The 21,440-nt window shown below is 42.2% G+C and overlaps 3 protein-coding genes across 4 annotated transcripts; all 3 read right to left on the reverse strand.

The window, feature by feature from the left end:
• Nucleotides 1-1,457: 1,457 nt before the first annotated feature.
• Nucleotides 1,458-11,601, reverse strand: pklr (pyruvate kinase L/R). Of its 2 annotated transcripts, none has more exons than XM_026370810.1 (12): nucleotides 11,575-11,601; nucleotides 8,076-8,240; nucleotides 7,481-7,572; nucleotides 7,220-7,351; nucleotides 6,005-6,191; nucleotides 5,259-5,532; nucleotides 4,382-4,532; nucleotides 3,522-3,674; nucleotides 3,247-3,413; nucleotides 2,395-2,461; nucleotides 1,905-2,019; nucleotides 1,458-1,801 (listed from the first exon to the last, which is right to left on the reverse strand). In XM_026370810.1, the coding sequence occupies exons 2-12, from the start codon at nucleotides 8,212-8,214 to the stop codon at nucleotides 1,695-1,697; spliced, it is 1,584 nt and encodes a 527-aa protein (XP_026226595.1). In that variant the 5' UTR covers nucleotides 8,215-8,240; nucleotides 11,575-11,601; the 3' UTR covers nucleotides 1,458-1,694. The 2 variants fall into 2 exon arrangements, with proteins under 2 accessions (XP_026226595.1, XP_026226594.1); XM_026370809.1 differs by lacking the exon at nucleotides 11,575-11,601 and adding an exon at nucleotides 10,180-10,618.
• Nucleotides 11,602-11,726: 125 nt separating this feature from the next.
• Nucleotides 11,727-16,318, reverse strand: LOC113169417 (cytochrome P450 11B, mitochondrial). Its single transcript, XM_026370808.1, has 9 exons — nucleotides 15,926-16,318; nucleotides 15,673-15,828; nucleotides 14,964-15,178; nucleotides 13,631-13,834; nucleotides 13,314-13,495; nucleotides 13,053-13,219; nucleotides 12,462-12,540; nucleotides 12,156-12,368; nucleotides 11,727-11,998 (listed from the first exon to the last, which is right to left on the reverse strand). The coding sequence occupies exons 1-9, from the start codon at nucleotides 16,240-16,242 to the stop codon at nucleotides 11,888-11,890; spliced, it is 1,644 nt and encodes a 547-aa protein (XP_026226593.1). The 5' UTR covers nucleotides 16,243-16,318; the 3' UTR covers nucleotides 11,727-11,887.
• A 1,202-nt stretch (nucleotides 16,319-17,520) lies between these two features.
• LOC113169419 (complexin-3-like) lies at nucleotides 17,521-19,351 on the reverse strand. The gene is made up of 3 exons (XM_026370811.1): nucleotides 18,877-19,351; nucleotides 18,443-18,526; nucleotides 17,521-18,189 (listed from the first exon to the last, which is right to left on the reverse strand). Exons 1-3 carry the CDS (start codon nucleotides 19,099-19,101, stop codon nucleotides 17,965-17,967), a joined length of 534 nt encoding a protein of 177 aa, XP_026226596.1. The 5' UTR covers nucleotides 19,102-19,351; the 3' UTR covers nucleotides 17,521-17,964.
• Nucleotides 19,352-21,440: the final 2,089 nt, after the last annotated feature.

Here is a 21,440-nt window from a genome sequence, read left to right on the forward strand (position 1 = left end):
GGAGACACAGCCGGCTCCACAGCGGGGAGATCTTCCTAAAATGATGCCGAAATGAACTTCAGGTGTTCAAAGTCTGACGCCGTGAATCTCCCGTCCTCCCATCAGCTGTCCTGTGTTCCCACTTCTTCCGACTTTCAATGACATTGTGTTGAGAGCACAGGGACGCGGCGCTGCTCCTTCCCCTCAAACGCACAGGCTCCTGAAACCAAACAGAACAATCTGCTCCAAGGTGAAACGGTGCGCTCTGGTGAGCAGGAGAAAAAAAAAGCACTTGTTGAGCGTTCAAGGTGGCAGAGTGTTCCTAAAAGTCCAGTTTAAATGTGAATTCACTTCTCACTCTGACTCAACAGAACAGGCTGGTCCGTCGAGGATACAAATGAAATAATAAATAAATAAATGTGCATATAAAGGGCTAGATTTAATCGGCCTGTTGCCATGGCATCCGCATCCCCATCATCCGTCCCCCAAGGCCGCATGCCCGGCCAGCGCAAGACGCACGCATCCCTCGCAGGTACAGGTCGCGCGTCATCCTGTCTCACCAATACGGAGAGGGAGCGCGTGATGGAGAGAGTGATGATGAAACTTTATTTAAATCTCGCGAAAAGTGCAAAGCTGTTAGAAAAAAAAGCAAAACTAAATACAATCTGGTTATGGTACCTAAACCAAAAACAACATCGTAAAATATAAAGTAGCCTATTTTACATGTATATTTTCCAACATAAGGCAGAAAATAGTGTCAGCCAAGTTTCCTTAAAAGGTACCTTCACCGATTTTTAACTTGCACCCTGTGGTTCTAGTATAGAGGTTGGTAAATGAATGATATAAACTTACAAAATGATTCTGGACACAAATGAGCACACAAACAAATTATAAAATTACAAAACTCAAAAAAGTGTGTTCAACACTAATGTATACGTAATTGTAATTGGCACTGTATCTACAATCCAGTTCTTCTACTGTAAATCTACTTGTCTACATTTCAGAGGCATATATATCTTTCTTCACTGTATAAAGCTATTTACTAGGTAAGTTTGGCAGATTAAGAATTAAAATAACCTGTGGTCATCCTCTAAATCAGAGTATGAACATTCTTCATACACATCCATAATAAAAGAGGAACCAGATGGAAGTATGAAGGCAAAGCTATTTATATGTGTTTGGATTGTCATGCGGTCAGTCACAGAAATACTTAGAGAAGTAAACGTACACAGTCGATGCACAGTAAAAGTGGCTGTTAACAGCAGAGAGAGAGTGAGATAAACTGCAGGAGGAGGCACATTAGAGCTGGAAAGGAAACACCAAAGGAGGAGGAAGCCTGCATACGAAAGGCGAGGCTGACAGTCAAAGGATCATCAGACATGAGAAAGACCCACAGAGGACAGGATGTAATTAGTTTATGGGAGAACAGTTTGCAGATGTGGGCATCTGGGTCCCGTCAAGAACAAGAGAACAGCATGTTAGAATGAATGATTCAAGCTTTATTTGGAGGGAGTTGTCACTTTTCATTCAGGGACCAGTTTTAGATGTTGTTTTTGTTTCTGCTTATAATTTCTTTCAAATCTGTTGGTGGTTTCTGGTCATTAATTTCATTTCGGTTTTCATTACAAACATCATAAGGACTGTCTTAAAGAGGATCAGAAGGGTCAGCTCAGCATGTCAGTCAGATTCCAGATGGGTCCAGTGAGATCCGCTTGTTACGGGACATTGACGGCCCTCATAATGTTAGTATGACCGGACCCTGGGATCCAGCCTGTCACCACAATCACCATGTCGCCTGATTTGAAGAACCCTCTTGCTTTCCCTGAGGAGGTGGGTGGAGATAAACAGAGAGGCAGTGTGTGAAAGACAAAATCATGGCATACAGTAAGCAGGGTAAGACACAAACAGCACACACACCCACTGACCTATATCCATGCCAAAGTTGACTCTGTTGTCTACATCGTCGGCCCAGACGGGAGCAGGGAGAGGGTGGAAGAGGGCGGGAAACACTCCTCTCAACAGCTGGGACTGACGAGCCACCTGCAGGACAGAACAAGGACATAGAGAGTGAACGTTCAGCAATAATAAGGGAATGAGTAACAGTATGTAAGACCAAAAACATGTGTCTATAAAGATGCTTTGCAGAAAAGCGGCCAATGAAATTCTTTTTGGCTCTTTGCAGCAATATCAGCAGAAGCATAAAATGTTGTTTCTGACGCACACTAACAACTGTCTCCGAAGTAACAAACATACGCTCTGACATCTTTAACACTGTTCACAACAGACAGTGAGTGTAAATACTGACTGGATCACACTGTATCAGTGTTTTGAGTAAGTGCGAGTTCTGAATAATTAAGTCCTGTTTCATTCAAAACTACTGCACTGGTAATAAGCAGAAGAAAGGAAGAGACAAACCTGAGGGCTTCTGGTGACGGCAACGATGGGGCAGCGAGGGCGGTACCTGGACAGAAGATGTGCCGATCTGCCGAGATGAGAAGAAACAGAAATGATTGTTGTTGATGCACATGAACACAATTTTCATGGAAGTAGTGTCAAAACAGCCTAAGAGCTCCTTGGCAAAGATTTCTCAGAAGTCTCTAATGGATGAACGTCATTTCCCTGATTTTAAAAGATGCTGCTCCATGACGCTTTTCCTAAGATCTAAAAGCAGGTGTCACTTCAGGTCAGGTTCCTACTCAAACACCTGCCCGTTCTCCACTCGTTAGCTTTCTTCACTCTTTTATGCTGTACTGGTTTTTCCTTTAATGTGTTTGTGATGTTTGAAGATATGTGTGTTAGGAGAAATCTATAATTTGTCAGGCAGGCAAGTTAGTTCCCATAGCAAGCACTTAGAAAACACACTAAAATATACAGTAAGGACCACAATAAAACATTATCGTCAACAAAGAGTGTCTCCTGAGGATACAGTAAACAGCACTGCAATATTGAGTCTGTAGCTTTGCTCTGGGGTATAAACTAACATCTGTTGTTTAAAGAGACATTTAAAAGGCTGTGCAATGTAATGTGTTTGCAGATAGTGAAAGACAAACTTAAAAAGGCACATGTTCACTCAGGTCCAACACTTAGGAATAAGTCTATGATATGTGCAAACGACTGTATACATGTGTCCAAGGAATAACGTTCAAAGTGATGACATTTAGAGCTAAGGAGTGTCTAACTATTCATCACAATCATTATTAACCATTAACTATTTTAACTGAACATGTAATGTAATGTAAGCCAGGGTTTTTGGATCATCATACACACCTGCCACTGGTGGTGAGGACTATGATGGCCCCTGCACAGCATTTGAAAGAGGACTCTACAGCTCCAATTGCTGTGACCTCGGTGGGGTCAGAGGAGAGAGGAGTGAGGCGACGCAACTCCTCAAAAAGCTGCTGGTGAAAAATGGCTGCCTCTGCCTCCCTGCAGATCTGAGAGAGAGACAGGGAGTGACGGGGGAACGGAGAGGGAGATCATTATCAGAGGGCACAAAGTCAGATGTAACAGAATGGACATAATGGACACGCTGAAACACACACCGAGTGCATCATTGCGACTGCCTCCACAGGAAACTGTCCCTTGGCGGTCTCCCCAGACAACATTACACAGTCGGCTCCATCCAGCACAGCGTTGGCGACGTCACTGCCCTCTGCTCTGGTTGGCCGTGCGTGGGACACCATGCTCTCCAGCATCTACAACCACACAACCACAATACTGCTTATCTCCATTATCATATTTGTATTTGCATACGTCAGATTTTGTGATGTATATAGGTGAAAACGAGAAATCATTTTAACTGCGGCAGGTCAACCTGAATTAGAGAGATTGCTATTGACATTCCGGAGATTCAGTATTATGAGTCAATGAGCAAAGGAGACCGTCAGAAAATGAGGCAGCTCACAGCGTTGCCTCAGAGACTGCATCTTTGTAGTAGTTAAGAAGCTGCAGTTAATGCTTATTAGTGTATGTGTGTGGGTGTCGTCTGTGGGCTCAGATCTCGAGTTGCAAACCTGCTATAACACTGTCACTCTGAGTCAAGAGCTGTAGCACAAACAAGACAGTGCACTGTGACTCAACATGGCTGCAGGAGTGTGCATGTGTGTGCTTGTGTGAATGAGTGGAAGTGTGTGTTTGAGAATGGATTTAATGACAACTGTGTGTGTGTGTGTGTGTGTGTGTGTGTGTGTGTGTGTGTGTGTGTGTGTGTGTGTGTGTGTGTGTGTGTGTGTGTGTTTGTGTGGGTACATAACACAGGAGTGTAAAGTTAATGTGTGCCTGCTCGGTTTTAATGCTAGTTTACTTTCACCTATTTGACATTTGATCGTCTAACACTGTGGTCAGAGTCCAGATCTGCATATTGTATCATTTCTCTGTGGGTGCGTTTGTGTCTTGCTCTGACCTGTGTGGCACAGATGACGGGCTTGCCTGCAGAGTTGCAGCGCCCAATCATCATCTTCTGGGCGACGAAGACTTTCTCCACCGGGATTTCGATCCCCAGGTCGCCCCTGGCAACCATCACGCCGTCGCTCTCAGCCAGGATCTCCTCAAACCTGACAGACCGATTAGAGGAGAAGAGGAGGCAGAGGATTAAAAAATAGGAAGTAGGAAAAGAGCACAAAAGGCTGAGAGAAGATGAGGAGATGGAAAGACCAAAACCGATGTTGCTGCTGCTTCTGTGCATTAGCCAAGAACTATTAAAATGCAGATCACAGTGTGCAACAACAGGATTCTGTAAACTCTGTCTGCATATTAAAAACATATTTAAGGCAGTGTTGTACTGAGATCTAAATCACCTAAATTATCTGGATAAAATCCAAATCCATGTATGAACAACAAGGAACTGCAGGATTTTTTTTGAATAACACACACACACAACAATGTTTATACACAGTATAATGACTGTGTTGAACTTGATCTTTATCATCCTAGCTAAGTAAATATAATTTAAATTACAGTCAGTGAGCACTCGGACACAGCAAGAGAGAAACAAGGAAGCTGAAAGAGCTGTGACAGAAACTGCTTCACATATTAAATGGCAGCTATAACTCACTCTGACAGCCGCACAGATAGCTTATATTAGATGTGCAAAATCCAGGGTTGACATATGTCCATCCATCACAAACAGCTAACTGTCCACAGGAGGGACCGCCGACAGCAGAGGGTTTCTAAGTCCTGTGACAGCCTCATCAAGGAGTCACTGCCTTCAGCCACTGTGTCGCTCAAATCAAAATAACTCTACCCAAATGGTTTTAATTCAAGTCTTTTCTTTGACTCACTTCTGAACCCCCTGCCGGCTTTCCACCTTGCTGATCACTTTGATATGTCGTCCATGTGCCCCCAGAGCTCGTCGTACATCCTTGACATCCTGAGCTGAGCGGATGAAGCTGGCAAACACCATGTCGACACCCTGGGCCACTCCGAACCTCAGGTCAGCCTCATCCCGCTCGCTGACCGCCTGCAGGCCGACCAGGTCGCAGCCCGGGAGGTTAACACCTTTACGACTGCAAAGCACTCCCCCAGCCTCAACCACGGTGTCAACCCAGTCAGAGCCTGCAGAGGGAGAAGAAAATAAGACACAGTAGGAGAAAATAAGAGTAGATTTTTACAGTTGTGTCAGAGTTATGATCCTGTCCTGTTGGATCACATTAACAAACTGTCTGAAAAAATGTCCCTGACATTTACAAAATTAAAACTTCACATTAAAACTGGTTCCAGGATTTGAAAACACAGACATAAGAGTGATTTAAACTCAGTTTCTTTGGAAATATTCTTGAAAAGAGATACTGATGTTTTGGAAATGGCCTCTTTTAGATTTCAATGATTGGATCATGTAAATAACATTCAGTCATAATTTTAATGTAAATGCTGGACTGTGGTCCAGTGATTACAACACACTGCAGTCTCATATCTATTTTTGTCCATTGTTTATTAGAGATTCTTTGTTTCAATTTCAATTCAATAAAAAAAAAACGCTTTTTACAAAAGGTGAGCTAGATTGTCTTGTGTAGGTTATGTTCATTACCTAGCTCTGTGACTTTGAGCCCAATGAGACCATCGTCTATGTAGATCTTGCTTCCCTTCTTGAGGACTTTGGACACGTTGGGATAGTCCACCCAGATAATCTTTCCATCTGTCTTGTCTTTGTCAATCTCTGCTGTCACCACACGGACATGGCTGCCCTTCTCCAGCTCCACCTCCTCCTCCACTTTCTGTAGAAGAAAGTACACACACACCAACCACAACAGACAGACACAATTATCACGAATGCAATGCTGCCTTTAAGTGCACGCTATTATCTTTTGATTATACATACATTAAGCATGGTGTCCTTGTGGGACAACTAATAGACTAAAGAAGTAATTTTTATGGTTAGTGATGCATTAAATAGCATTTTTATTGTAGTAAACTTCGCTTCACTATCTTTCATTATTATTCATCTGTCATAGTCATTTCAAAGAAATTAGTTTTGAGGAAATCACCTCAACAATTAGAGTGCACAGTTTTCCAAAGTGAAATAAAGTTTTCAAATGTATTGTGTTGACATTGTGTTTGTTTGTAGTGTTTTCTTATGTTTGCACACAAGAATTCTAACATGGAAACACTCCAACTTCCGATGTCATCATCTTCAATGACGTACACCTAGCTGGCAAACATAATGCTCATGCAAAAGAAACAAGAATCAATCATTTGGTTTCATGTCCTGAGAGAGACTGTCTAGACTCACAAATGTTTGATTTCATTGCATGCTGAGCTTCAAAAAGCAGGTGTGTTTTACAGTGTATGTGGCTGAAGGGGAGGCTGAAAGAGGCTCTGAGAGCAAATGATGATGAAAACAACTGAAAACAACAGCTACTGTATACTGTGTAAAATTTCTTCCTGTTAATGCAAAAATATGCTAAAATCAGGTGTGTTCCATTTTATCTAACAATTAAGCTACTGTATAGCTGAATGACGTTAGAAGAGACACAACAAGGAAGTGTCAGTGTGCAGCTTACACGTCACGCAGAGCCTTTTGTAAGTTAATCAAGGCGTGAATGTTTCCAGCAGTTTTGAATTATTTGTTCAGCAAAGCAGACAGCATGCAACAGCAGCACGAAGAACAACACAGTCACATGAAGATGGAAAGGGAAAAGTGCACGGTACAAATATGAACGCTTTCTGCAGCTCTTACACCTGACTGCATGTGACTGGTCGATTCAGTTTAAACTGCTTGATAGATGAAGTGTAAGATCATCACCCCTTTCACTAAACCGGTGCGGATCTCCGGGCCCTTCGTATCCAAGGCGATGGCGATTGGTCGAAAATACAAGGGGTCAGAGGTTATCGTCTCCACTGCCTCTCTGATGTTTTTGATGGTTTCACCGTGGTACTGACAGACACATGGAAGGAGACAGGAAATCAATACGTGACTCAGTGAAAGACCAAAACGTGTGTAATATTTAATCTTCAGTAATAGTACACAGACTCATATACTGTGTAGTATAAATGCAATACATACTTCATGTGAACCATGAGAGAAATTCAGCCGAGCAATATTCATTCCTGCTTTAATCATCTCCTGGAGTTTGGGGATGGATCGTGACGCAGGACCTGAAAGGAAGAGCAGCGAGAGACTCATTCATTAAACTGAATGATTTTTGCTTTGTTCACTCATTCTGAAATGTGCCAACTTTCTTTGTATCTTTTCTCTGTAATAACATATATAATAACTGAGTATCTTTGGATACGTACTGTTGATAAAACTAACCGAGCAATTGGGATATGTGAAAATGTAAATAAGCTATTTTCACTCCTTGATATCCTACTGACATTTTACTTACTAAGAAATTACATGGCTGATGAATCAATGATGAAAATAAATGTGAGTTGCTAGGGAATCAAAGCCTCTATCTGGTAGTCAGAGCTTGGGACAAACTAATAAGCAATCAGCATGTTGTGTCTCTCTTTGTTCTGAGCAGACTCCTGCCAACTCTGAGGCCACCCATCACCCAGGAGCTGGCTCTCGTACAGAAAGCCAGTGATGAAAAACAACAGTTGCCAGAAAACAAAGTTGAAGCTGAGAGTCGCTCTCTGTGACAGGTTGTCGTACTCACCGATGGTGCAGATTATGCTGGTGTTGCGTGCTGTGATTGGCTCCTGGTCAATGTCCAGCAGACAGAGATGCTCCAGGAAGGTGTCAGCCATGCTGGCGTCCAGCTGCTGGCGTTGGATGAAAGAGTCCGGCAGCGTCATCACCTCTGAGTAGCGTCTGATACGAGCTGCAGCGGCAGATAAATGTTGTCAGCAGGGTGAAGTCAGACATGAAAGCGCTACTCCTCAAATGGCTGTGATTTCTGTGTTAATGATGAATAAAACCACACTTCTACTAAGTGCTGGGAGTGAAGAACAAAGACAAAAATGGCAGCTCACCGCAACAGATTTTGTGCAGCCAGAGAAGAGGAAACAGAGAGTGTGATGACACAGAGGCACTGACATGACATTGACTAGACTGTGGAGAGGTCATGAAGATTTACAAGCTGACATTCAGCGGTCGTGTGAATCAGTAATAAGAAAACTAAACGCTGCTTCAGCAGCATTTGAAAACAGACAAGCAACCCATTAATGAAATTATTTTAAATAAATAAAAAAAATTTCAGGCAGAAAAACAAGATGAAGTTTAATGTGATGTAATGTTATCTCCTTCTCTGATAGAGAAAGAATCAAAGCAAATTGCATCCTGAGAAGACACACTCAAACTGAAAAGAGTCTAATTTAGTCGCACTCATTGACCAATGTGAAGCTCCATGAACTGAAGAGCACAAACACACAATTCTCATATAATACCAACATTCAACATGGCTGAACTTGTATCAACTGAAAGCAGATTTACTCCCACTTTCAAGAAATCATATTTTATCACCTCTTGAAATCTCTTAATATGCAAACTGGGATGATACCAGTACGTGATGCCACATCATGAACACCGCATCCCGATAACTCTGCCAGTCACTGCGGCGGCACAGAACCTGTAAATGGAGTCTGTGTCTTTTATGCAAAGCATTGTGCTACCTGGCTGAGGGCTTTGAGCCAGTATAATGGCATCAATTTGAGAGGATGTCACAGTCAGTCAAGCCTGCAATTTCTGCCACCACAGGGGAGAAGAGACCAGAGAGGAGAGCCTGACAGACAAGGTCGGTGCTAACGGCGCAACAGGAGCAGAGAGGTGAGGACAATGGGGGGGAGGGGGTGAAGTGAACAAAGGAGGAATCTCATGAAAGATTGTTGACTGATTTGACTGATTAAAAACTCAAGTGTCTCTTTTTTCAACCAACACAGAGTGTCATTTTTTACTATGTGGTTATTTTAATTCCAGATCATCGAACAACTTTATCATAATAAAGTTATATATATTGGGATTTGTTATCCGTGCACCTTGTAGGTGAAGTTGTGCCAGGAATTCCTACTTTGCTCTTACTTCTAATTGATGCAAAACACTTTGCAGACAAAAACTCAGAAGGACAAAGCTTAAAGTCTGCAGAGGAAACTCCCTGATGGAGGTTTTGCAGGCTAATGTGAACACGCACAGCTCCTCCATCCTGGATTCAGTAGCTGTCAGTGTTTTCTCGCCTTTTCTTTGTGACTTTCTCTCTCTCTCTCTCTCTCTCCACTTCCTCGTGACCCAGTTCTGCCGCACTGCTGCACACATCATTATGTGTCCCACTGAGATCCTCCTCTGACACCTCCCAGGGTGTACACATGGAAACACACACACACACACACACATGCTCATGCACAGGTACCTGTTACTGGAAGGCGGACTATAAATATAGCAGACATTGGGTCAAAGACACAGATGTTGCATGGGTCACATTCCTGCACGAACATACTGTAGGTCATCATGTGGGTGTACAATCGATTGGTGAATCCAAGGTAAGACAGCAGACGAGTGACTCTACACAAAGTTCAAAATCATCTGAGAAATGAGAGCAGGACCTTTTCTAACCGGGTAGCTAAAAGGCAGCAAGTCATTTTCAGTGTTTATTGTACAGATTAGTGAATAATTTGATACAACTTAATCACTAATATGATGAATGAAAATTACAAATTAATAGTGACTTGAATCCCTTTATATTTCAAATTAACTGCAAAGCAAATGCTAACATTGTATAATGATGCAGTAACTCTGCAGCCTCTGTAAAATGTCCTTGGTTCACTTACCCATTTTGAGCAATCTTGCAGATCCACCAACCCAAACCAGTTCCTTTTGCTTTAGCAGTTATTTTAGAGTTTCTTTAACTTTGTTTGGAAATTTATTTTCCAGATTTCCTCCTCTGCATATGTCTCTCCCTGTTCTCCCTTAATTACATTTTGCACCTGTCATTCCCTGCATGTCTAGCTCAGTGTCTTTCATTCACTTTTAGCCTCTGACCCATCTGCTGCCCCCTCATCTCTCCTCCCACTTGTACCATTTGGGCCAAGATGGTGCTAAAAATGGAAAAAATGGAAAAAAAAACAACCTAATGTCACTAAACTATCACTATAGTACAAAGAGATATTTTTTCTGTCTGTTTGCTGCAGGTTGTGTAATACTCACACTGACCTCAAACTGAAACTGCACATGATCAACATTTATAGCTAGTAATTTAAAGAAACAGAAACATAATTATAGTTTTTTTAAAGAAATAATAACAAATGTTTGATTTCTCTTCAGTTCGTTTTCATTTTAAATATCTTTGATTAATCCATTGGTCAGATTAAACAATGCAACTAACTAAACTCCAGGAGCCACCAGAGGACCCTGAGAAAACGTGGTAATGGTACATAACATATAAATTGCAGACATTATGTTATATATTATGAGGCTCACAATGAATATATTATGCATTAGTAAATTATTTATTAGCTATTAATTAGGGAACCATTTTGATGAAAACCTTTTTGCAGAATATTTTTTTATTCAGCAAAGTTACAGTAGATTTAGTTATTTAGTGGTTGGGGTTAATTTCTGAAAGCTTGTGAACTCCTGATTGAGGATCTCATCGTGTCTCTGTGTCAGTTAGTTTTTCACTTAAAGACACAGAAACCATCGGTGTCTAGAAACATGACATGAAGCTGCGCTCTACAGAGCTGTACCTATGCACAGTGAAGTTATGCTGACCGAGGATGTCAATCTTTAGCCAAAGTACAAACAGACCTTTGTTCTTCACTGGATCAGTGAAAATTTACCCAGGATGCCCTCTGTTCTGTGCAGCACACACCTAGTGTTATACAAAAGCACTGCACATAATTACTAGTGTGGATTAAAGGTCAGTTTTACGCATAAAGACCAAAGTGCAATTATACGATAGTGAACAAAAACTTATAACATTTCAAATAAGAAGTAGAAGAATACATGTGCCACTTTGCAGTATTAGTGGCAAAACCTTCTCTCTTTTCGTTCCTTACATCAATCATTTATCCTAAACTGAGTCAGTTTCCTGTTTCGATAGTCAAATAACAAATGAATGTTAAATGTTAAACACATTTTAAAAAGTACAGTGAGCAATATCTGGTGCAGAGAAATCCACACCAGGGCGCTGTAAAGTTTACATTTGTGTAAAGGCGGTGACCAACCTGTTGGATCTGTGAAGCAGGTCAACACTGACTGATGAGGAAGAACAATGAGACGAAGGTAAATCAATATATAAGCGAGAGTTATAGCGCCACCTGGTTGACATACATTTTAATGTTGCTATTGTAGACTTAGCCACAATGAATGCAGCATCAAGAGGACATTACACTTTATTACAGCACTATAAATTCTTGGATTGAATACAAAATATACGAGAACACAGAGAAACCTTCACTGATAAGAAATGAGTTGTAATGTTAGAGTGACACAGGTTAAATTAAACACGACAGCACGACTCTCCTCTCCCTGGGTGTGTCACAGTTTCCTGAAGGTGATTCTTGGTGGAGTCTCCGGCTGGAGGATGAGGGTGCAAGTGGTTTTGATGTCCTCTGAGGATGTCACGCTGAGATGGAAGCTCAGCAGGATCTAGAGAGAGACGACGGGGGATAAGTCATGAGGTGAAGAGATGGAGCACATCAGGGGACTATGCTACTTCACATGAGTATGGTTTGTACAATTCAGAGTGAGCATTTGAGCCTTTTATTCCATTACATTTACTACATTATTGTCTGTTGTCACTCACATGCATGAGCAGGAGCTGCATCTCGTTCTCAGCAATCCTCCTCCCAACACACTGCCTCGCCCCAAACCCAAACGCCAGCGAGCGGAACGATGACCCTTCCACTGTTTGGCCCTTCTCTCCATTGTTGACCCACCGGTCAGGCTCAAAGCGTTGTGGGGCTGCAAACACGTCTGCACTTCTTCCCAGGGGGTAAAGACAGACCTGGACCAATGTCTGAGGGGAGAGTTGATCATGAGTCAGCTGTGGCACAGAGATTTGAGTTTCTTTGAGAATGTGAGTGAACATAAGTAAAGGTCTGCCACTCACCCCAGCAGGTATATGGTAATTCTGTAGAATGGTATCTTTGATTGTACGTCGTTGCACTGTGGTTGCCACCGGGTACAACCTGGCACAACCCAAAACAATGTCATAAAACACACACACACACAAACACATCATGTTATGAGTTATGACTCATTTCTCAACACAACCTCAGGAGTGATCAGGTTCAGGTATTTGATGGAAAACTTTTTTTCATGCTCTTTCAGTGAGACATCTGATTTCTTCTTCTATGTCATCCATCATCTCTTATCCCTGTTTACGTTGCATTAGCTTGTACTATGCATTGCAATATTTTTAGAAGCATCCTTTACTTTATGTTCACATTATGTTAACCATTTGTAAAGTGCTATAACTTCCACGCAGGTGGACTTAAAGGTCCACCTGCTTTTAACTGTATTACCAAACTTCAGCAATGGACTTACCAGGTAGGTGAGCTCAGAAGGTATCTTACCTTCATCCATAACACTTTCAAGAGTTTACATCTGGATGAGGCACTCTGAGGTCCATTCACAAGACATGCTAATATGATTGGCTAATAGTTTTATTTCATCATCTGGTATGTTGAGGTTGTTGTACCTGAGTATCTCTTTGATTGTGCCTTTCAGTAGTGGCGCCCCCTGCAGGGCTTTCTGAGGGTCCCCACCGGCCTGTTCCCATGATGCCCTCACCTGCTGCCTCACCCTCTCCTGCACCTCTGGGTTACGGCCTAATTCAAACAGAGCGAACTGCAGGGGCACCGCTGTCTGCAGGGAGGATGCAATGAAAAGTGACACAGAATCAGGTTGAGGTGCACAGTTGCAGGCCAGAGAAGACTCACACACACACAGATACACGCACCGTGTCGACTCCTCCAGCCATCATCTCGGTGACGTTTGCTTTGATGAGATCCAAAGATAGCTGTCCTTTCTCCATGAGTTGCCCCAGAACCCCACTGTACTGTCCTCCAGATGCCCCAGCCTCAGACCCTCGACCCTGGGAGGATGACAGGCGCTGGTACCACCTCTGGATCCTCGCTTCAGCTTGAAGATGTCCAAGACAGTATGGCACAGTCAGGTGATATTAGAGTAATGAAGGAGAAATATATTGACTAAAGAGAGGTTGATGCAGGGTTAGATGATGACCTACATCCAGTCAATGTTTCTAGATCTTCCTACCATGACTGAAGATGTGGTCCCATGCAGTGGCATGCTGGGTCCACAGGGGAGCGCCGATGCGGAGCAGCAGGCGATGGGGCAAATAGAGGAGAGGAGGGGTGGTAACCAGCATCTGCTCCACGGCCCAGATGAACTTCTGAGACTCCAGGGATGGCGATGAGGAGAAGAGGCCGATGCGCTCCCCGTAGATCACATTGCAACTGGCTACAGAGGAGGAAGGAAGCAGGTAGGGAACAGTTGAAATGCTGTTTGCTGCTTTAAGGCTGAATTTCTAATTAATTGCAGAATGTAACAGAAGAAATAAAGCTGAAAATAAAACCACTACAATCATGCTTTTGCATAGATACATGAGTTGAGCATTATAATTTAGGTTTATGTATCTCCTGCAGAAACCACAAAAATATATAGTCAGTGTTTTTTTCTCTATGAGACAAGAAGAAAATGTTCCGTTATGTCAATTTTGTTTCCTGGGTGCATATAAGGTCTCTGAGGAACCGTCTCTCCTCCACCAGACATCCATCACCTAGCAGACATGCATTCACATCAGTAACTGGATTAGAGTCTGTTCTTATCCCTGCTTTGCACCAAGCTTCGTGCGCGGTGGTCCATTAAGACCAGACCAGCATGACTCAGTGAACCCCCCCCCTTCACGCTCACGTACACACAGTTACATACAGAATTGTTGCACACTGAGTCACACAAGCATTCACACTTAGGCAGCATGAAAGGAGCAGTGCTGGCAAAAGAATGCAGGCGCTTTGATCGTCTTTGCCGCTGTTTCTATTTTTGAAGGTTCATGTTCTCTTTGACCTCCCACATCTATAAAATATGTTGAAGAGAAAAATGCCTCCAGAATGTCAATGAGGTTTGCTTCTTCTACTTGTGTACGAGGTGAGAATTTCAAAATCAGAGCAGAAAGATAATAGCACGTGTATCATTTTTTAAAAAGTGATGTTTCTGCAGATTGTATAACGTCTCTGACGTGAGAAGCTCTCACAGTCTACGTCAGTTTTTTGCGGCTCAGCCAATAAAACTGATGGTTAGGCTGAATGAAAGAGGGTGGTGACATTAATCCATACCCTCCCAAGGACTTCAAGGTCAATCATAGCTGGATGACGAGGACATGGGACAGTTAATAGATGGGATGATCCCATCTGAACTCCATTTTCTTTACACGTCTCCACATTTTGGATTAAAGAACCAAACTTTTGTGTGTAAATAAAACAGAAAGTCATGTACACACTGCTGCAGAATCACACGTGAAAATACACAAAGAAACCACAGATCACAAATCACTCCGACCACTGATGTCAAATCAATTGTGATCTTTGACCTTCCAGTGCGAAGCGGAAAATGTCAGGACTGGGATCGATGGTCAGGCTGCGTTTCCCCTCCTCGCCTCTTCCTTCCCTCTCCACCTTCGCCTGCATCATTCGACAGAAATCCCTCGCCACCTCATCAAGGAGAGGTAGGAAACGCTTCACGGCTGCACTCATCATCACCTCCTTGTTGAGCAGTAGACGGTCAACTCGCCACTCCTCACCATTCCTGTGGTGAGGAGATTTGAAGCAGTACATTAAAATCAATCCATTTCACTTCTGCTCTTGGAAAAAAAAGGTAAAGGAGCAGCACATCTATTTCTGAGTTTGCATGTGTTTGGTTTGTCTTTCAGAGATATTAATCAGCCATATTTTGCACTCAAACAACTGTTTTAATGATCTATCACCCACAATACTAAATCACTGAGCAACCTTTTAAAATATCTATGTGTAGGATGTGGAAATGTCAAACTCTGGCAGCTTTTTGTTGTCAGAATTCATCAGCATACTGTATCTTCGCTCCATCTGTGGGTTCTATGCTATCAAAGCTACATACAACTGTGTTAAGAGGCAACAATAACAGTAGTATAGCACAATAACTGAGGCCTTCAAATCAAGCTAGTGATTTACGTAATGAAAGCTTGTGTTTTGTCCCCACAGTGCAGCTGCTTAAAAAGATTTATATCACCACAACATGAGTAATCTACATTCACAGACACTGACTTGAGGAAGACTCCCTTGCTGTAATGGCGTGTCTCCCGATGAGTTGCCCAGGGCTGCAGGGTCATCCGTTCAGGGTGTAGGCCCTCTGAGCGAAACAGCTCACCAATGTCAGACGGAAGGATGATGTTCACACTGCTTTGGGTGCCCAAATGCTCCCTTCACACACACAGAAGATTAGTTGTATAAAACCACACACATCCTGCCACACTATTGATGCACAGTTGTGCTCTGACACCAGCCATGTTTCCTCTACCTGTAGATGGGGCCGAGGGCGTTGAAGGTCCGCTCCATGTGTTTGTGAAGCTGCCTGAAACGATCCTCTCTCCAGAACTTCACCAGGTTGACCCAGCCGCTCCTCCCCGTGTGAGGGATCTCCTTAAAGCTCCTCACCTGCCCGTCCACCCCCTTCTTTCTCACCCCTTTTCTTCCCTCCAGCTTTTCATCTACCACTGTACCTGCTGCAGTCACACACAGGGCTCTTCGCAGCGTGACACCACAAAGCAGATTTCTAGACCCACGGGCGCCCGGTGCTCTGACACACACAGTCACTCGGGTGGACATGCTCCTCATGGCTCCTCACCCACAGTTGTGACACCGCTCCTTGCCCTGCAGCACTGATTATGTCCCTCCTCCATACCCAGCCTCGTATCCTTGAATATGTTTTATTTTTCAGATGAACTGATAGTGTAGGTTGATTTATGGATATGATGCTCAGAGGTCAAGAGAAACACAACAAAGCCCAAATGTCAAACAAAACCCACACATCAAAACTAAAACTGTGTCTGTCCAGCGGGAAAAGAAAACAACTTTATTACATATTACATGATTTTTTTAAAGCTATTAACTGTCTGAATGTTAAGTTCTAGTTTCTGCTTCATGTGGCAGCTTATTACACAGCAAAATGATCTCAGTGCAAACAGTAGTATTAGTCATTACAAGAAACTAATACCTCAATTTGGCCCTTATACATTACAGATACACTCAGTTGGCAGTCTATTGAATTTAGCTGTGTAACTAATAAACTGCTCACCGAGCGTCAGCTAATCACAAATTCAAAACAAGTACACTAAATGTTATTTCATAACTTGTGTGACAGTGTGGTGCAATGTGAACGTGTTGCCCTGAGGTTCCTTACTTGTGTATAGATCACCCAGTTGGATCTATATAATTTAAAGAGCTGTGACAGCCCTGTGAGTCACTAGCTACAGCAAACTCTATTATTGAACAACTGCAGCGTCTTATTGAAAAATCCATAGGACAGGATAATGTAAAAAAAAATCTCATTATTAGCATCATAATCACAACCAGTTAGTCTAACATGTTGTTTTATCAGTCATTACAGACACGGTGCAGTCATCACAAAATGCTGGTACATACTTTAAATTCTCCTATTTGGCATTTTTAACGAGTATACAAAAATTTAATAAATGATTAATAATCAATTAAGATGTCGCGCACAGACAGTGTTTAACTATCTTCTATAAAGATGTATTTTATTTTATTACAGCTCTGTTTCACTATATTGTCATTTATTATTTATTTATGCAGCAGCATCCATGTGCCCAGAGGATGCGTGACAGTGACTGTTGAATATCTAAATAAACACCCATATCTGCTTATTTTACCTCAGCATGACACTAGCAGGCATGTGGCCTCCACCTTTTCTATCTACGAGCGAGACCCACATCACGTGTTAGTCATTTTGTGACTCATTTCAGTTGCCAGCATCTCTCATTTTGTTATTTCGCATTTGTCTGTGGTTGTTTTATGTTTCTCTGTGGTGATTCTGCCCAGTCTTCATGGTAATTAAGTGATTGTAGTCACTTTGTGTGTTATCGTTTACATTTAGTTTTGATTTGTAGTATATGAAACAGCTACTTCACCCTTTTGAGCCCCTGAGCCTCAGCCTGGCAGCACCATTCAGTGATTCATCCACAATTAAATGTTTAAACTGTGTACTGCTAATAAATGCTATCACTTGTAATGTGACTTGTAATTTCACTGACTGGTGGATTATTAAGTTTGTTGTGCCACAATGAACAGATTAACAGCCTAATTAAAAGTTTGTCAGGTACAACATTTATGGGATGTTAAATTAAATTGTCTGGGAGCTTTACATCATCATTTCTAACAACGTGTAGAAAATAAAGTCTGTTTCCCTATGACAGCAAACATGCTGGTGTAAGATATAAAGCACAGTTTGTGTTGGAATAGCAGTTATATTTGTGAGTATTCGTCCTGCTGTTTCCCTTTCAACACCATCAAATGGTGATGTACTAATCTCCCCTGTGATCACATGACTTTACAGGAGTCCACATTAGCGGGTTTGGCAGTAAGCGTCTTGCTGTGATTCCTGCCTGTGAGCACCGCTGGGCCGAAGCTGAGGCCTTGAAAGGCGCTCAGCAGGTTGAAGCCGTCGTCCTTGGTTTTAGTTTCAGGATAAATCATCTTCGACAGCTCGTGGGGGAACGACACTTTCCCTCCAACAGCCCTCAGGTGGTTTGTGTCCTTGGGGTTCTTAATCATGATGGAAACATAGAAGAGAAAGAGGTTGAAGGGTATACATCATATATACGGAATACATTTTCAAGTATGAATGGTACAAAACTGCCTGTTAGTCACACTCACAGTGTTTAACTGAGTTTAATATATATTAAAATTAGGTTGGTGTGTTGTGGTATCATTTACATTACATGTCCATATTTCCATTATATGCAGGACATGCACAAGCTGAGGTGTGCATATGTTTATTCCAAACACTCCCACAGACCTGTGACAGTTGGTATTTTCTCCTGAAGTGAGCTCTCATGGCTGCTCTCTCTGCGTTCTTCTGCGCGTTCATCGCTTCCCGCAGCTTCCTGTAAACACAGCAGACAAACACAAACACACCTGAGACAGAATTCAATTCAATTTAACTCCCGCCACAGTACAGGTGTCGTGAATCAGTATAGTAATATAATTAATATTATTGAAATACTGAACACATCAGTGACAAAAACAGGTTTTATAAATTAACATACAATCAGTACTTTTGATAGTTTAAGTACATTTTGCTGTTTGATGATACTTTTACTTATTTTTTATTTTAAATACAAAATGTTTTCTCTTGCAACAAAGTATCTTGACAATGTGGTACTCTTAGTTTTACTGAAGTAAATGATGGGAGTACTTCACCTCTACATGTTGTCTTTCTACACTGTCCACTTGCCTCTCTTTCTCCAGATCCGCCTGGTACGATCGGATGACTGACGGGTCTTTGGGATGAGCAGCTCGGAAAGAAGGGGTCTTCCCCAAACTGCTACACCCTCTTCCTCCCCTCCTGTTTCTGCGTTTGGCACATATCTTCCTCTCCTTCATCCCCGACACACAGCTGGCCAGCTTCCTGATGGGCATCCCCAGCGACTTTTTTACTCTCAGAACAGACTCCATGATGAGGGAACAACTGCAGCCTCACTTCTGTGACAGATGATGAGTGAAACTATGATGGTTTTCTCTTTCGTTCATGTTTTGTTGCTCTGACAGGACTAACTCACGACACACACGGCAATAACTCAGGCTGAGACCTGCTGAGGACAAGGACGGCAGTGAGACAAGGTTCAAAGTAGACACACGTTTCTTACAAAGGTTTGCATTCACATGAAGGGGCATGAAAAGAAAGATGGAGGCAAAACGTGATAAATGTCACACGCAGACATAATAAACAGACTATTTATCATCATTCAGTCACACTTGGTTTAGCCTGGTCTTCCTCTGCCAAGTTTTCTTACCCATGCAGGTGGCCACAGTTGGCTAAAGGCTCACAGCATAAAATCCTGATAAAGCTCCAGCCAGATGGTCTCCAGTGCTGCAAGACAACCCCCCCGCAGTCTCACAGCAAACCAGAGAAAACAAAACGAATCAACTCCTCACTGGATGTTGTGTCCCTGCACCTCAACCCTCTCAGGAACAAACAAACACTCTCTGCTGTTTTAGGTTTCAGCTGCTGCGTCTTGCCCTACCTCCAAACTCACTCCAGTCCTCACCTCCTCCAAGTCTCCTTCGCAGATTACCGCTTAACGAGGACTTAATGAGGGGAATCTCGTTAGCCATGGCAGGGAATGCACCCAATGAGTCACGTGTTTGTGATGAAGATTAAGAGACGATGGCTAATGTCATGTTGAGTGACACATGCAGACATTAACAGGTCGGACACTGGGGTCTTTATTTAGGCGCAGTGGAGCAGTAAAGCAGAAAGCAGTGCAGCTCAGAAATTTCTCAAGCTTTATCTTGCAGGTTCTCCACAAGACCTAATAACCGGTATTCAGTTCGCAGACTATCCAGAGATGAAGAGATCAGCAAAGATGTGCAAAGAGGAAATGAAACAAAGAGACACCTGAATGGAGAGAGTAATGAAAAGACTTATCACACAGGGGTCAAGTAAAACTGTCTGTAAAAACATTCAATACCTGCCTGTAATAATAGTTAATTATCCCTTTGTACTATCTTTGTTAGGATATTCTGAGTGCTCTACTGTCAAATTGTTTATTTTATATGAAGGTAACACTGGTGCCTCAGCATGATTTATTAAAACACATCATATATATAAATGTACGTATATGTCATGTTGAAGGAATCCTGTAAACTGCATGTTCTGAAAATCTTTATTTATTGTTGCTGTTTTGACAGTTTTTGTAGTTTATATATGATATGACTAATTCTTTAACCGCTGAAGAAAGCATGCTCTTGAAAAAAACAGACAAACATCTGCTTATGGAATAAAACCTGTGCAGCACAACTGTCAACGTGCAGTAATTTGCTTTTTGACAGCCTAAAATCATTATCATTCAGTTGTCATTAGACATCTGCTGCAGATCTTCCTACAGTTAAGTTATCCACACAACAGACTTCCACTATTTAGTACTTAAAACTACAAACACATTTAATACTGTATAACTCACTATAATATAATATATAATACTTTACTGTATTGTCAGTTACACTTGTTGACAATTACACTTTTATTTTTATATATTTTATATATTTATAGTGGGCTATAAACCATCACATACTAAACACAGTACGGCTGCCTTGCGTATGTCCGTCCTCATATTTTGCTGCACTGCGTCTCTGTGGTTCTTTTTGACACATTTTCTATATATTAATACCTTAAATAACCCCACAGAGTTTGTTTTGGGCCGCACAGCATACTCTAATGCCCTATTTGGCTTTGACACCACATCCTCACATGCAGTTTTCCTTTTCAACCACCCCAGTTAACTTCCCTTCCACTTTTGTCCTCCCTATTCTTTCCCTTCTGCTGATCAGGCCATTTCAGTTTCGGACAGGCGAGGAAACCTTTAATGCTTTAAGAAGATCACAGAGGAAAGCCACACCTCCCCAAGTTTGTGATGAGCAGTAGACCTGGGATCAGCTCACTCATCCAGAGTGCAGGGTCTTACAACTGAATAGATGGAGGTTGGAGATGGTCCTGTGTCGACAGGTACAGACACAGATCAGATACAGGAGACGTCAAAGCTAAAGTTTGTGATGATGATGATGATTATATTTAAAATATACTTATCTCCTGTATATGACTCTGTGTGTGTGTGCGAGCATCTGTATCAGAGAATCCATGCAAGGCCAAAGAAGCCACTTAAGGGATTCTCAGGTGGATCAGCGTCCAACACATGACAGACACACACACACACACACACACACACACACACACACACACACATTATCTTATGCATAAACTCAGGACAGGTGTGTCTTCTGCCAAAAGGTAAGCT

This window comes from Anabas testudineus, chromosome 16 (assembly GCF_900324465.2).
Source record: "Anabas testudineus chromosome 16, fAnaTes1.2, whole genome shotgun sequence".
Lineage (NCBI taxonomy): Eukaryota > Metazoa > Chordata > Actinopteri > Anabantiformes > Anabantidae > Anabas > Anabas testudineus.